The sequence below is a fragment of the Fringilla coelebs genome (genome assembly GCF_963513975.1).
Source record: "Fringilla coelebs genome assembly, chromosome: 1".
Classification (NCBI taxonomy): Eukaryota; Metazoa; Chordata; class Aves; order Passeriformes; family Fringillidae; genus Fringilla; species Fringilla coelebs.
Window position 1 is genome coordinate 84,923,622 of NC_140028.1, and position 13,850 is coordinate 84,937,471.

The window sequence follows — 13,850 nt, forward strand, 5'->3', positions numbered from 1 at the left end:
TGTGAAAAGAAATTACTTTCTGCCTTGTAAAAGGAAGAGGAGGGAATAGTATATTGCTATTGTATGTTCTTTTCCGAACAAGATGAGAAAAAGAATTGCTTTGGGAAGATGTATTTTAACTTTCAGCAACTGGTTAAAGATCATGATATTTTAATTTTAATATCGTCATAATTTCTAAATAAGCTGCCTTCATAATAAGAAGCTACGTATTAAGACTTTTTGAAGGTTCTAATATGGCAGATAGTGCTCTTCCAAAACTTATGTACAAGAAAAAAGTCCTCATCATGTTTTACCTTTTGTTGCCAGTATGTATGCTTTGATAGAAGTTTTGATATTACAGTTCACTTTTGGAAATGCTTAGGTGTGTCCCCTTCAGAAGCTACATGATATTACACTGGTCAGCAATTAATGGTATGTAGTTAATGGTTCCAAAATGCTAAATTTTAAAAACCTCTGAGGCAGTATGTAAGTTAAATTTTTATCCACGTCTATTTTTAAAGTATCTTTCAAAAGTATGTTTCATAGAATGACTTCTAAATATGTAAACTAAAATCATTACAGTTTGATGTGATTCCAATAGTACTTGCAACATTTGGCTTTAAAACGTCTGTTTATGTTGTGGTTGCTGTTCTGCTGAACTTGCTTTTCAGTATGTAAAGTTAATTGCACTACAGTAATTGGCTGCCTCTGACTGAAAATGATATATAGAATTGGAATCATGTCAGTAGAGCCACTAATGCTTTTGTTATAAAATTGTAGAAGTATGCTTGTTGGTAAGTGCTGTCCCCATTGTACACAAAATATGTGCAGCAGCTAAGAACACACCATCTTCTAAGACAGATAGATCTCAGTCCTTAAAATGTGCAAGAATCTGTCAGTTTCATTTCAGGGTTGATTCTCTTAATAAATATGGTGTCCTAATTAGATTTTTTTTCCCCTCTCTGATGACTTTAAGAATGAAAATAGAATTGCTCTTGTATTTTCATGAGAGCAAGACTTCCTGTAATTCTTTATGTAGGATCAAGGGATTGAAGGGTCAAATTTGGATGTTTGAGAATAATATAATTTTCCTTCTTTTTTTTCTTTCCTTTTTTTTTAATTGCACACTGGCATTATACACCTGTCTCCTCTATCTCCCCCCAATGAAAATTCCTCCTTTGAAAGAGGCCGGAGACTATCCTGTTTCAGAATAGCCACCCTTGCTCACTCCTTGCAGTAGGACTGATGCCCCAGGGTTTCTGTCCATGTTGACTTGTTAGCTTGCATCTACATGGCATGAGCAAATAGGGATGGCACTGGAGAGGAAACCAGTTGGCAGTGGCATCTCTGTATGCATGGTGGTATGTGCAGTTTATGGCAATATTTCAGACCTAGTTCAAATTTCACCCAGTGGATTGAATTCCAGGTTTCTCTTTCAACTAATCAGTTGTAGTCTTGGAGTGCTTCTTCTAATGTTGTTTCACATTAAAAGAGTCCAGCTGAGGAGTTTAGGTTGCTCAGCTATACAAGCTGGAGCAAGATAAACTGGAATAATTGAGAGACTGCTTTCGGAACTGTATCTGTGTTTTGAACTAAAATATATCATTACTTGCTTTTTCAAACCACCGGGTATCACTGTTTTCAAGGGTAGCTTAGCTTCACTCAGTTCTACTGAGAACCATCAGAAAACAGTAGGAGGTTTTTTTAAGCCTCAAATATATCTAAAGCAGTAGGAGCTGATGGCTATTTAATAGAGCAGATTTTACACATGATCAGATTAAAAACTTGGAAGGGAAATAATATTTTATATGTGCTGCATATATACAGGAATAATACTTGAAAAGAGAAAAATACTGGTTTGTGCTGGTTATGCAGAACAATAGAAGAGGGAAGGAGGGCTGTGTGATAAGAGGGGAAGTAGAAAAAAGGACTATCTGCACTGCATTCACTGTTAATATTTTCAGGGTAAGATAATGTCATTAGGCTGTAAGTCTCCCCCTCCCTGCAAAAGATATTAGAGTAAGTTATTGTAAAATAATAAATTAGTGCCAGCGCTGTGCATTTCCATCTCCATTAGTAATAGCACACAGAAATAAGAGTTCAGGATTTTGCCATTTTAGGACAGGAGAAAAATAGCATCTTAAAAAAAAACCTTCCCCTCTGTTTTCCTGTTGTTTCGAGCAAAATTACACAGAAAGGTTGTGATAATGGTTAATCCTTCAAGAAACTCTTAAATTGTATTTTAGGAGTGCCTTTTTATAGATGGAAAGAAGTGATGGGGGAATGTTCTAGCACTTGATTTTGGGATCATCCAGATTCCCAGTGACTCCCTTTCTACCCTTAAGTTATTGGTAATTATTTTTTTGCAACATCAGAGGCTTACAAAGCAGAAGCATTATATATTTCAATGGCACTTTTCAAAAGACAATTTTTAATTAATAACTGTACAAGATGGCTAATTTATATTATAATAACTAACAGATTATTCTGTCCATATGTTTGTGGGTTTTTTTCCTTAAGCATTACTGTCTTGCTCAAGAAGATACAGGAAGTCTGTGTCAAAGTAATGGTTAAAATTCTGCAGTGTCTGGCTCTAAGCCCTGTCTTCCACTAGGCTCTGCTGCCATGAAGCATGTTTGTATTTTTTTGTGTCTAAAGAGAAAGATAACACTTTATTTTTAATTTTAAAAATGTTTAAAAGTGTCATTTTGATGTAATGTGTTCCCACCTATTAAAATGTTCTGCATTTTAACTAGACTCTTTATTCTAGCAATCCATCAAAAACTGGAAGCGGATGGAACGGAAAAAGTAGAAGGATCCATGACGCAAAAACTGGAGAATGTACTGAACAGTGAGTTTTGTCCTTCCAGCAGCAACTATTTATGGACTTTGAACTTTCTAACAGGCTTTAATATTTTCCTAGGAATATTGTAGAAAATAGAAAACAGCCTCTCGTCCCTTCCCTGTCTGGTGATAGTGGTTCCAAGGTGTGATAATGCATCTTTTGAAATAAGTAGCAGCGGTTGCCATGACTTTTGGCAGTGTTGGTGATAACAAAGTAAATAAATATCAAAATAAAGATGTTCTAAAGTGTTTACTTTAGATTTGTTTTGGTTGGCTGGCGATTTTGAGTGGATGAAGGAAACAGAGGAACTACATGGATAGACAGAAGTGTAGAAGGATGAGCTGAACTAAATACCAGGATTGTGAGGTGTTCAAATAAAGGCAGAAAAACCCCAGTTATAAGATATTTGCAGTAACAAGGTCTATTGACAGGATATTTTTCACTTAATGTGCTGGCATTTAGACTATTTGGCATGAGTATTCTTTCTAGAAACTCTGAAAAGCTGTCAGTACTTTGTTTTTCTGTTTCTCTGTATTAGCTGTAAGGTTGCATTGAGAGAGATGGCTTGAATTTGCTGCAGTTTGGTGTGTGGTTCATCAGATCAAAAAAGTTCCTTTTTTCTTTTTTTTTTTTTTTTTAATTCTGGGACTTCTGCCAAGATAATTTTACTTTGTTTCATTGTGATTTTTTTCACAGAGGAAGGGATGTTTCCCTTAGTGCTGTATCAATAAGCAGGAATGACATGCAGATAGCTGACTCAGTGTTGGAAAATCTGACTGTGTTTTATGAAATCAAGAAAGTGACATGGAAGTTCACTGTTTTTCTTCTCTTGTATGAAGAAAGCAGTGACTGTATGTGTGTTTGTGTGGGGAGCACAAAGAAAGCAGGGGGTTTTGTGAACAGCTCTAGCCCTTTTCAGTCGGGATTCCTTGATGCTCACAATAAAGGTGTAGTTTGAACATTGTTATTCCCTCATCTTGATGCCTGAAATGGAAAACAACAAACTGCCAAAAAATTTGAAAATCTCCAAAAAACACCACATAAAGCCTCACACCTCTATATAAAGACTGGAGTGTGTGTCTGTGTGCAGAATATTTGGTACATCTAGGTAGGAGAAAAGAAGCATTTGTTGAAATTTTCCAGTGCAATCCTCAGTGCTCTGCATTTAGGCCATGTCATGGTCCAAGCACGGATTCCTTGGAGAGCACTTTCCCTTGTACTAAATTGTGTAACAGATTTTAAATAAAAAAGCAAAAAATTAGGTCTGTGTTATTTGCCTATATACACAAATTTACCTATAATATATAATTACTGCTTCATTTGATAAATGGTGGCTGAACTCTCTATGTAGACAATGCAATGTCTTTTTCAAGCTGGAACGGTAGAGGAACTCGTGCCAGACACTTCAGAGTGGTTTGAAGTTTGGCTCTGCTATGAAAAGAATTGGCTGCTTTTCCTCACGATACTTTGCAAGTCATGATGGGTGGGAGGCAGGGAAGTAGGAATACAGGGATTTAAAAAGAGTAAATAATATTATGCAAAGTAGTTTAGGATCAAAGCTTTGTTTCTTGTCTGACCATTGAAAAGTTTCCATAATCCGTAAGTAGCAGGGACTGCTTTCAAAGATTACTTTAATTCTTTAGTTGAATTGTGCATTTTATGGACTGTAGGTGCATATTTTGAGAGACAACTGCTGTTGTGTGAACTTGGTTACAAACCCTTAAAAATGAGCAAATTTTCCACAGCATCTGAATGTATGTTAAGAGGGTTCCAAATTCTTGAATTGAAATGGCTTGGGATAGTAAAAGAACAGTTTGGTGTTTTAGCTGGAATTATAGATGTTTGGAATTTTTGCTCAATTTAATTACTAAAAAAGCTGTTAAATTTATTTTGTTAAAAACATGCAGTGCCTTACAATTCATTTAATGCAGAATTGTATATTAAAGGAGGTAAATCAAATTCCTTTCTGTAGGGTTTTTTCAGGCTCTAAGACAGACAACTGTTGAAAAACTAAATTTTTTGAATTAAAAAAAAAGGCACTGTAGATGAATCATCAGTTTTGAAAACTGAAACTTTATCCATGGATGATTCATCAGTAATCAAGAGATAAAGATTGTTATTGTAGAAAGAATTCGAAAGGATGAGGAGGGAAGAAATATTACAATGTTTTAATTATAAAAAAATAGACCTGTTTTTCATGAAGTATTGAATTTCATTAATACATTATTAAATAATTTGATATATTTCAATTTCTTATAAAACAGAAAAAGTACCCTTAAAAAAAAGTAGAGTCATTTACCTGAATGAGGATTTCATAAAGAGATGAAAATAGAATTCACTGTGGTCTTCCTGCAGTTGTCAGTTACCTTTTAAAAAAGGTTTGCATTAAATAAAAAAATAAAAATAAACCAAACAAAACTTTGTGAATATAGCTTCAATTCCCAGGTACAGCACGTTGCTTCTAGGCTGTTAAAAGAATGGACAAGAAACATATGAATTCAAACAAACAAAATGTTATTTACTAGAAGGATTTACAAAACAATCATTTCTTATAACCTTGAGAAAAATCATACTTTAACAGTGATCTGTATTTAAATGTGCAGCTAACTGTTTTCATTGTGCATTTCTCCTTAATGGATTAAAGTATTCTATGCTGAATAGTATGTGGTGGAAATAGATGTCCTGACAAAACTTTTTTTACATCAAGGCTTCAAAATTTCAACAAAGTTTAAACATTATTTAGATATAACAATTATTTTACAAAGACTACTTTTAACATGAGCAGGCCACCCACAGTGTTGACTAGAGAAAATGGCATGCAAGCCACCCAGCGAGACTGATGTAATTTTTTTCATCTTTGCTTAAAGTATAGTCACTAGACCAGATAATGTAGAAACTTCTACACGCAATGATCAAAAAGGCGAAAGCAGTTCCCCTATTTTTTGTTTTGTTTTGGTTAATTAAAAGTAAGTAATAAGATGAAAAATGCAAATATTCATATGTAGTGTAAGTCTTCTCTACTATAAATGAAATTTTATTATTCTGTGTTACAAAACAATCTTTATTAGAAAATAGTAGGCTTTTTAGTTGGGATAGAAAAGGTTTTAGGGTGATATTTAATGTATTTATTGAAGAGTATTTGTAGATAGTATAGAGACTTAAATACATGAAATTGTTGACTAAGGCTTCATCCTCTGTATGATGAAGCCAGTAAGAGTTTTAATGCAATGTGAAGATAATTTCTATTCACTCTGTTATAGTGACCAGCTAGTTAGACTTTTTTAGTCATGGCGTTGTCTTTGTCTTGATCTTCGGTACTTTTAAGTGGCTCAAATATTGTTAATAATTTTTAAGACTTGACTTAAAAACATTAAAAAATTGTTTGCAAAACCCAGTGATAACTCTAGAAGCTCTGACATTAATTACCAAAAATGTAATTATACTTATTTTAAATGTAAAGCTTTCTATGACTTTTTCTATATCCTGAGATGCATAATTTGGTTGTAAAATGTACATCTGGAGCCAAAGCAAACTATAAAATATCTGCAGCAAAGCTAAGCATTTGAAATAGGAAAGAGTGATTGTTTTTAATCGCGCAGGGGTCTTACCACATTAAAATGCTAAGTGGTTCACTTTGAAATAGAATTTCAGCAGTTGTAAAATATTAACACAGTTGAACAAAAAAGTATGAAAATCAGCAATAATTACTCATTTGCTCTAAAAACACCTTGAATAACTCATTAAAATGAAGAAAATCTGTTTGTGATTTCAACTGATTACTTACTCTACTTTTTCTTACTGTCACCCTTTTTTGAAATAGGAGCCAGTAACACAGCAGATACCTTATTTCAAGAAGTGCTGGGTCGCAAGGACAAAGCTGATTCAACAAGAAACGCGCTTAATGTTCTTCAGCGCTTTAAATTTCTTTTCAATCTTCCCTTAAACATTGAAAGAAATATCCAGAAGGTATAATACATTTTAAAATAATTTTCTGTTTGCTGAAAGTAGCCTTTTGACATTGATCTTTTTCTTGACAAATGTAAATGCTTGGTTTTGTTTTTAAGGGCGATTATGATGTGGTTATTAATGACTACGAAAAAGCCAAGTCCCTCTTCGGAAAGACAGAAGTTCAAGTGTTCAAAAAATGTAAGATATGGATTCTGTTATTTAATGGTTTAGGGTTTTTTTAGCTTAAAGGCTAAAAAGCACATAGGAGACCGAAGAGCTTTATGTGGTTTTGATACAGATTTTCATCCATACAAATTATGGATTTATAGGAGCCAATTACTCTAGGCAATATATCTGGCAAGTTTCTGAGTGAGGTATATACTACAAAATGTGGAATCACGGCCAATTTTATTTATTTATTTAGGCTTGGTGTTACTGGACATAAAAAAAGATTACAGCAATTAAAATGTGACTTTGAGTATCTTTCTCACATATTGTTGATATGACTTGTAAGTCTAATTCTCTGGTTTTGTAAAACTGTCATGTATAATATGTTCAGATGTGGCTTGTTATACAATGATTTATATTGATTTCCATATTAACTCCAGAAGTGTATGATACCCTAGGAAAATAATGTAATTTTCAGTTCATGACACTGCTTAAGGGCACACTGGATTTATTCCTGCTTCCTATTCCTAGATTATGCTGAAGTTGAAACGAGAATTGAAGCTTTACGAGAACTTTTGTTGGATAAGCTGCTTGAAACTCCGTCCACATTGCATGATCAGAAACGTTATATAAGGTAATCATTTGCCTAGTGTCTTCATCAGACATATGGTGTTAAATGCGTATTTAAATGTTTCCTAAATAGGGCTGTGACTAGTTTAATTATGGTTTTAAATACTGATTTTAAAGCTGTGAGTATTTTGAGACTTCATGATTATATAAATAATGACAATGGAATGGTACTGGATTGTTTATTGAAGGACTGAAAAACAGTTCTTGAATGAGAACGATTTAATGTAGCATAATTGAGATTTGAATTTAATTTTTTTAATCTTTAAGGCATGTTGAGATTTTGTTGCATTCTCTAAACCCACATATTGCAAACTGTATTTGAAATGACCAGTCCTAGTCTGCATACTTCAAAATAGATTCCTTATTAACTTGTCTTACGTCAGCTTGACTTGACATTGAAATGGAATCTTCCTGAGTCAGATGACAGGAAGGCTTTAATCCAGCCTGTTCTGTTGTTTGAAAGTAATATTGGCTCTTTTACTGCTCAGGCTCAACAATGAAGTTCCTTTGTATTTCATGAACATGAACCAGTTGCCCGGTTTTCATCAACATTTGAAGATTATCTGTTTTTCCAAAAACCAATGTCTGTTGTAGGGCTGCTGAGATGAGCTGGTGTAGACTTCAACGTTTCAGTCCTTGGTGCCAAACTTTAGAGTGCTCTGGAACATTTGATGGCTTTATTTAGAAAGCTTTTGAGATTTGGATGCTACCAGGGCTCCTAGTGTGTCTTGACAATCTCAGTGTTTTTATCATTTATCGTAAGAGAAGCAGACCAAACGTGCTGTCCAGGAGGTATTTGTAAAATTCAGACACCTGTACAAGGTCTTGAGGGTTTTGTGTGTGCACCAGGCCCAAGTGCAGTGTTGGCGTCTTAGGTCCCTTTGCATTGTGTGAGTTTATGACTACAGTGACCTGTGTGCATTTATGCAGAGTGCTTCTCATTCTTCTGGATGCTCCGTAAATATTGCCTGTTCATTGGAATTGGTTTTTAAGAGGAATAGTTCAGCGTTTTATGTCTGTGAAGGTGGCAACGGCTATTCCTTTTCTCTGTGACACTTGAAAACTTAAAATAGCAACTGCTTAACCTAAGCCAGGTCTTAGGACTTTTTCTAAGGATTCTTTGAAAGACTTATAGTTATATATGTGCTTGATTCTGGTTTTTTGTTTGGGGTTTCTTGTGGGGTTTTTTTTTGGTTGGTTGTATTTTATTGATTCTTGCTTGAGTTCTTGGGGTTGGTTGTTTTGGTTTATTGTTTTTAAGTTGTTTTGTTTTTTGTAGCCACTTACCTTGAACTATTGAATCTTCAAAAATACCCCAGCCTGTGTTAAAGCAGACTGTGTTAATGTAACCAAATGTATTCCACATGTAAAAGTATAATAAAGAAGAGCAGGGAGTGGATGAACATGGAATAATTTAGTTCTAATGAATCAAGAGAATCCCAGCCTACAAAATTTTTAAATTAGTTTCACTACTCTAAATATGCATGGGTATGTTAGTGTAAATTTTCTGAAGGCAAGGTATGAGGTAAATTTTCTTCAGGAGACTTCAGGAAAAATGAAATTAGCAAAATCCAAATTGTAAAATAGTTTGCATAAATCCTGCTGGTTTTATGAGGGCTTTTTTCTTCCTTGATACTCTTGTTTTGTATGTCTCTGATGTTGAAGACTGACCAAGACCTGAAATACTGTTGTTTTCTCCTTCAGATATTTAATGTTTATAATTAGGCTTCAATTAATATTTTCCTCTCATTGTATTAGAGTATTCACACTGTTAATTATTTTATACTGTTCAGAAATAATTAGGCTTCAATTAATATTTTCCTCTCATTGTATTAGAGTATTCACACTGTTAATTATTTTACACTGTTCAGAAATAATTTACCATAGCACTTAGCATCCAAGTAGATGCATGTATTTCAAGACCAGAGGTAATTATTTTTTTAGTTTTGTACCTAAGACAAAAGTCCCCCATAACATTGAAAAGGACTTGAGCTCATAATTTATAAATGTCACCCTGTCAAAATGGTTAGTTGTGTAATTTTCTCATCCATCCAACCAGTCCTACTTTGACAGTTTATTTTTTCTTCAAGTGCTGCAGACTTTCGTCAAAGACAGAATCCAATGCAGTCCTAATTAACATAAGGAATTATTGTAGTAAAACAGCTTTTGGGAGGGAGTAAACATTCCCTGCGCTGCTTAAGATAATTTATCAGTATAGGTCACCTTAAGCATCTTGACTTTTTTTGATCTCATTTGATCCCAAGTCTCATTAATGCAAAATATAAGAGTGCCTCAAACAGTAGAGCAGCTACCATTTTTGAAAATACTCTTATAGAAGTCCTGTTGTCAGATAGTCTTGAATGCCATACATGAGACTACATTCCTTTTGTGTTCTCTTCGAAATCACAACAGCTGGCTTCTAATACTCCTCTCTCCCTAAAGACAGTCAGTATTTTGCTTCTGCAATTTAGAAGCTACAATCGTTTTTGTTATCTCTCCCCCTTCTTTTGTTTCACATTGTGCGTGGACTAAAAACCACCAGACCACAATAAACAAAGAGACAGCCCAGGAGCTTGATTTACATATGTTTGTGCATGCATGTGCTAAAATTAATGAGCTGCCAGAAATTAATTCCTTCTGTAATTACTTGTTAAAATTACATGATGATAAAATCATATAATATCAGTAGGACAAAAAATACTATATTTTATGTGCTTGAGATGCCATCACTGATTTCTGTCAAATCTGAAGCACTAAACTGCAACCTTGTAGATAAAGAGTTTGGTTTCCTGCATACTTCACTAGAGGCATAACTGGGAATACATATTAATATGATATTAAAGGGGTTTTTATCTATAAAATTTTCGGTGGAATTTTGCCTTACTAATTGAAGAAGGGCAAATGCAAAACTTCAGTTCGCAGTGGATGTGAATGTCTTAATACCTATTCTTGAATTTTTAAAATTATGCAAAAAAGGGAAAAGTATTTCTTAGTATGCACTTGGTCTGTTTTAGTGAGCCTTCAGTGTGTCAAGTCAGAACTGTGATTTTTGGACTGGATTTTGCAGGTATCTTTCTGATCTTCATGCACCTGGGGACCCAGCTTGGCAGTGCATTGGTGCTCAACATCAGTGGATTCTGCAGCTCATGCACAACTGTAAGGAGAGCTATGTTAAAGAACAAAAAGGCAAGGATACATTTTTATTTTGCCTTTATATATGTATGTATGTATGTATGTATGTATGTATGTATGTATGTGCACATTGACATTTATGCACATTGGCTTTTATTTTATTCTAGTGTACAGAGGACATTTTCGGATTTTCCCATTGATTTAGATAGCTTTTTACAAAGCTGAATACTGACTTACTTTTTTCTTTATTCTGTTATAAACACAAAACAACAGTTGGAGTTTTCTTTTTGCTTAATTTATAATTTTAAGCTCTTTACATGGGAAAAGCATTAAATTTCAATCATTTATCCGTGGTTTACTGTTCTCGTGAAACATTTCTTTGAGGTCATATCAAGTTTGGATTGTTCTGTGAATCTGTTGGTTAGATTATTTTGTCACAAGATATTGTGTTAGTATATGGATACCTGGGACATTGGGGTACAGTGGAAGTAATACTTAATTCCTTGACATGTAGTGAAGGATATTATGGAGTCCTCTTCTTCTTTGTTTGTGTGCAGTTTAAAAATTCAGGTTGCACTGAATCTGCACAGACCTGTGAGCTGGACAAAGGGGATATTTAGGCAAAGTTATTATTAAGACCAATATGAATATGTAGTTATATTCTGTCTTTGACAAGGTCACTCCTCAAAGAAAAGTGTAGGTATTGCTTGCAGGTGTGGCTGCAACTTAGCTACACATTATTAACAAGATCTGTCACATTGGCCTACATATAAAAAGCCTTCCAGCACGTGGAAGGCTGCTGGCCTGACATTTCTAGTAGTAAAATCTGAAAACTGGATTTTCAAATTAGGAAATAGAAGCAGTGCCTTGTTTCTTAAGAAGTCTTACAGAGTTTGCTGCCAGTTCTGAAATGAATAGGCATATTGGAATCTGGCATCCCTTGGCTTATAGGTAACTCCCATGTTTACTGTTAGTGCATGCATATCCCAAGCCAAATAAGGTATTTTTTTCTGAGAAACCACAACAGTTTTACTGATATGGAGCTACTGTAGAAATGTGCTGTAAATTTTCTGCAGAGGCTTTAACTCTCTGTTGCACAGGTTGTGGCATGAGGTGTGGAGTTCACGGGGTGCATCACTTGTGACAGCAGTGTCAGTAAGTTTTAGCTTAAAAGTGTGCACAGGCCATCGTTGGTTCTACCACACAGTGTGAAGTGCTGTGGAACCAGCTGGAATGCCACACTGTTTTCCAGCCATCTTGGTCAAAATTTATAATGTTTCCAAACCCCCCATTTTCTTTCCTTGTCAAAATCCCTCATAAGGCACTGCCACCAGCCTCACAACATTATCAGGAGCAAAACTCACTTGTGGAAACAGCCATGGTTAATAATTCTAAGCTTCCTTCTTCTCTCTCTTAAAAAAATTTTGTATGGTCATTTTCCAGCTTTTTAGTGAGACAAATAGAGACATGATGATACATACTTAGTTCTTGACAGTTTTTGTTTTGGTAGTCTATGTAATTTTGATATGCAGGCTCCAGTGAATGAGTGGAAAAAGTGTCAAAATCCCTATATTTGTTTTGAAAAATCTCAACATGTTTGGTGTTTTTCTTGCAACAAAGCTGCTTACCTCAGCCATAATATCTGAGGGGCTGTTATGAGCTTTGTTTGACTCACAGAAGAGGGAAGTTAAATAACTTGAATGCCCAGCAAATACAAGTATCAATAGTTAATATTTTGTGCATGTATGAAAGAAAGCTAACAGCTCATCAAAATCCAATCATTTTCTTCCAGCCTTCTATGTGATGTTCCACACAGAAGTGATAATAGTGATAATAGTTTTTTGTACAGATTTTAAAATACTCAAGAATCAATCCTAGCTGATTGAATTTCTTGCTTAGTATCTAGTAGGACAAAAGAAAATTGCTGAGCATGATTTTTACTTTCCACAGATGTTTCATTTTGGCATACACCAGGTGGGAGTAGGAAAAAAGAGAGCTCAGAGGAATTGGTTTTAACTGCCAAGTAGAACAATTCTGGTTGTGATCAGAGATGTGGCATGCATTTTAATCTACTTTAATAGGTGTATGCTTTTCAAACAGGGAAGGTGTGGAGATTTGCTCCGTTTGGTTTGCAAGACTGTGGGATCTAATAAACTCAAACAAGTTAGAAATATTATTTATATGTTCATAAATTCATAGGCCCTTTTTAAGATAAAATGATGATAAATTTTCAAACATTTAAGTCGTCCACTTTACACATGCTTCAAAAAACATTTACTTTTTTGTTTATCAAGCATTTGGAGGAAGAGATAAGACTGGTATTCTAATGAAAAGAGCAGGTTTCCATTGTTTCTAGCAGATGGCAGTTTTCATATTATGAATGCCGAAACAAGCAGACAACAAGTGTAGTTCCACCTTGGGCATACCTGCTATTTCTGGCTGTTCTTACCTTCGTTCTTTTGCCAACTGAATCTGTGGGTTCAAACTGATTGAGTCAAAACTTTTCAGCATAGTAAACTTAAACCTCAGTAGCAGATTGTATCTATTTTTACATTTCTGCAAAATTTTTCACCTTTCAGCTGAGCTTTTGCCAAAGTATTTTGCTACTATTTTGTTAGTTTTGAAAGGAGAACTGTGCTCTGAGTCATTACACATGACTTTTACTACTTTAAATAGGTTTGGAACTCTGCTTTTCTTACCTGGATATGGTTGGGGTTTTTTAAACCATTAGACATTTGGACAGGATTTTTGCAGATGATTGTCAAACTGCAAATATTCTCAAAGAATTTATTTGCTGGCCATGATGTATGCAGGAAGGGAAGGCTTACACTGCAATTATTTGTTAAACAAGCTAAAACACAATCCTAAGCAAATTGAAGAACTTACTCTAAATTTAGTCTCTAGTATAAGTCAATACTGTATTATATGGGACAAAATTGTTCCAGTTGTCTCCACACAACAAGAAGGCTGACCCATTAGTCATTACAACTGAAATAATTTCATTTTCTTATATAGAAATAGCATCTTCTTTGGTTGTCTCTAAGAGATTTTGCCCTATCCAGGGCAATAGTAATGGCAGTCAGGAAAAATCCCCAAGACTGACAAGAAGGTCCTCACCTGATGATTGACCTCTTGTTAATAACTTCCA

General features: G+C 34.6%; 1 protein-coding gene across 1 annotated transcript in view; it reads left to right on the plus strand.

The window, feature by feature from the left end:
• The window catches only part of EXOC2 (exocyst complex component 2), a 126,866-nt gene that overhangs the window by 43,602 nt on the left and 69,414 nt on the right, over positions 1–13,850 (plus strand). Inside the window, exons 7-11 of the mRNA XM_084220647.1 lie at positions 2,750–2,830; positions 6,645–6,790; positions 6,889–6,970; positions 7,472–7,574; positions 10,638–10,756. Coding sequence (XP_084076773.1) covers positions 2,750–2,830; positions 6,645–6,790; positions 6,889–6,970; positions 7,472–7,574; positions 10,638–10,756 — 531 coding nt within the window. The remainder of the gene's footprint in view (positions 1–2,749; positions 2,831–6,644; positions 6,791–6,888; positions 6,971–7,471; positions 7,575–10,637; positions 10,757–13,850) is intronic.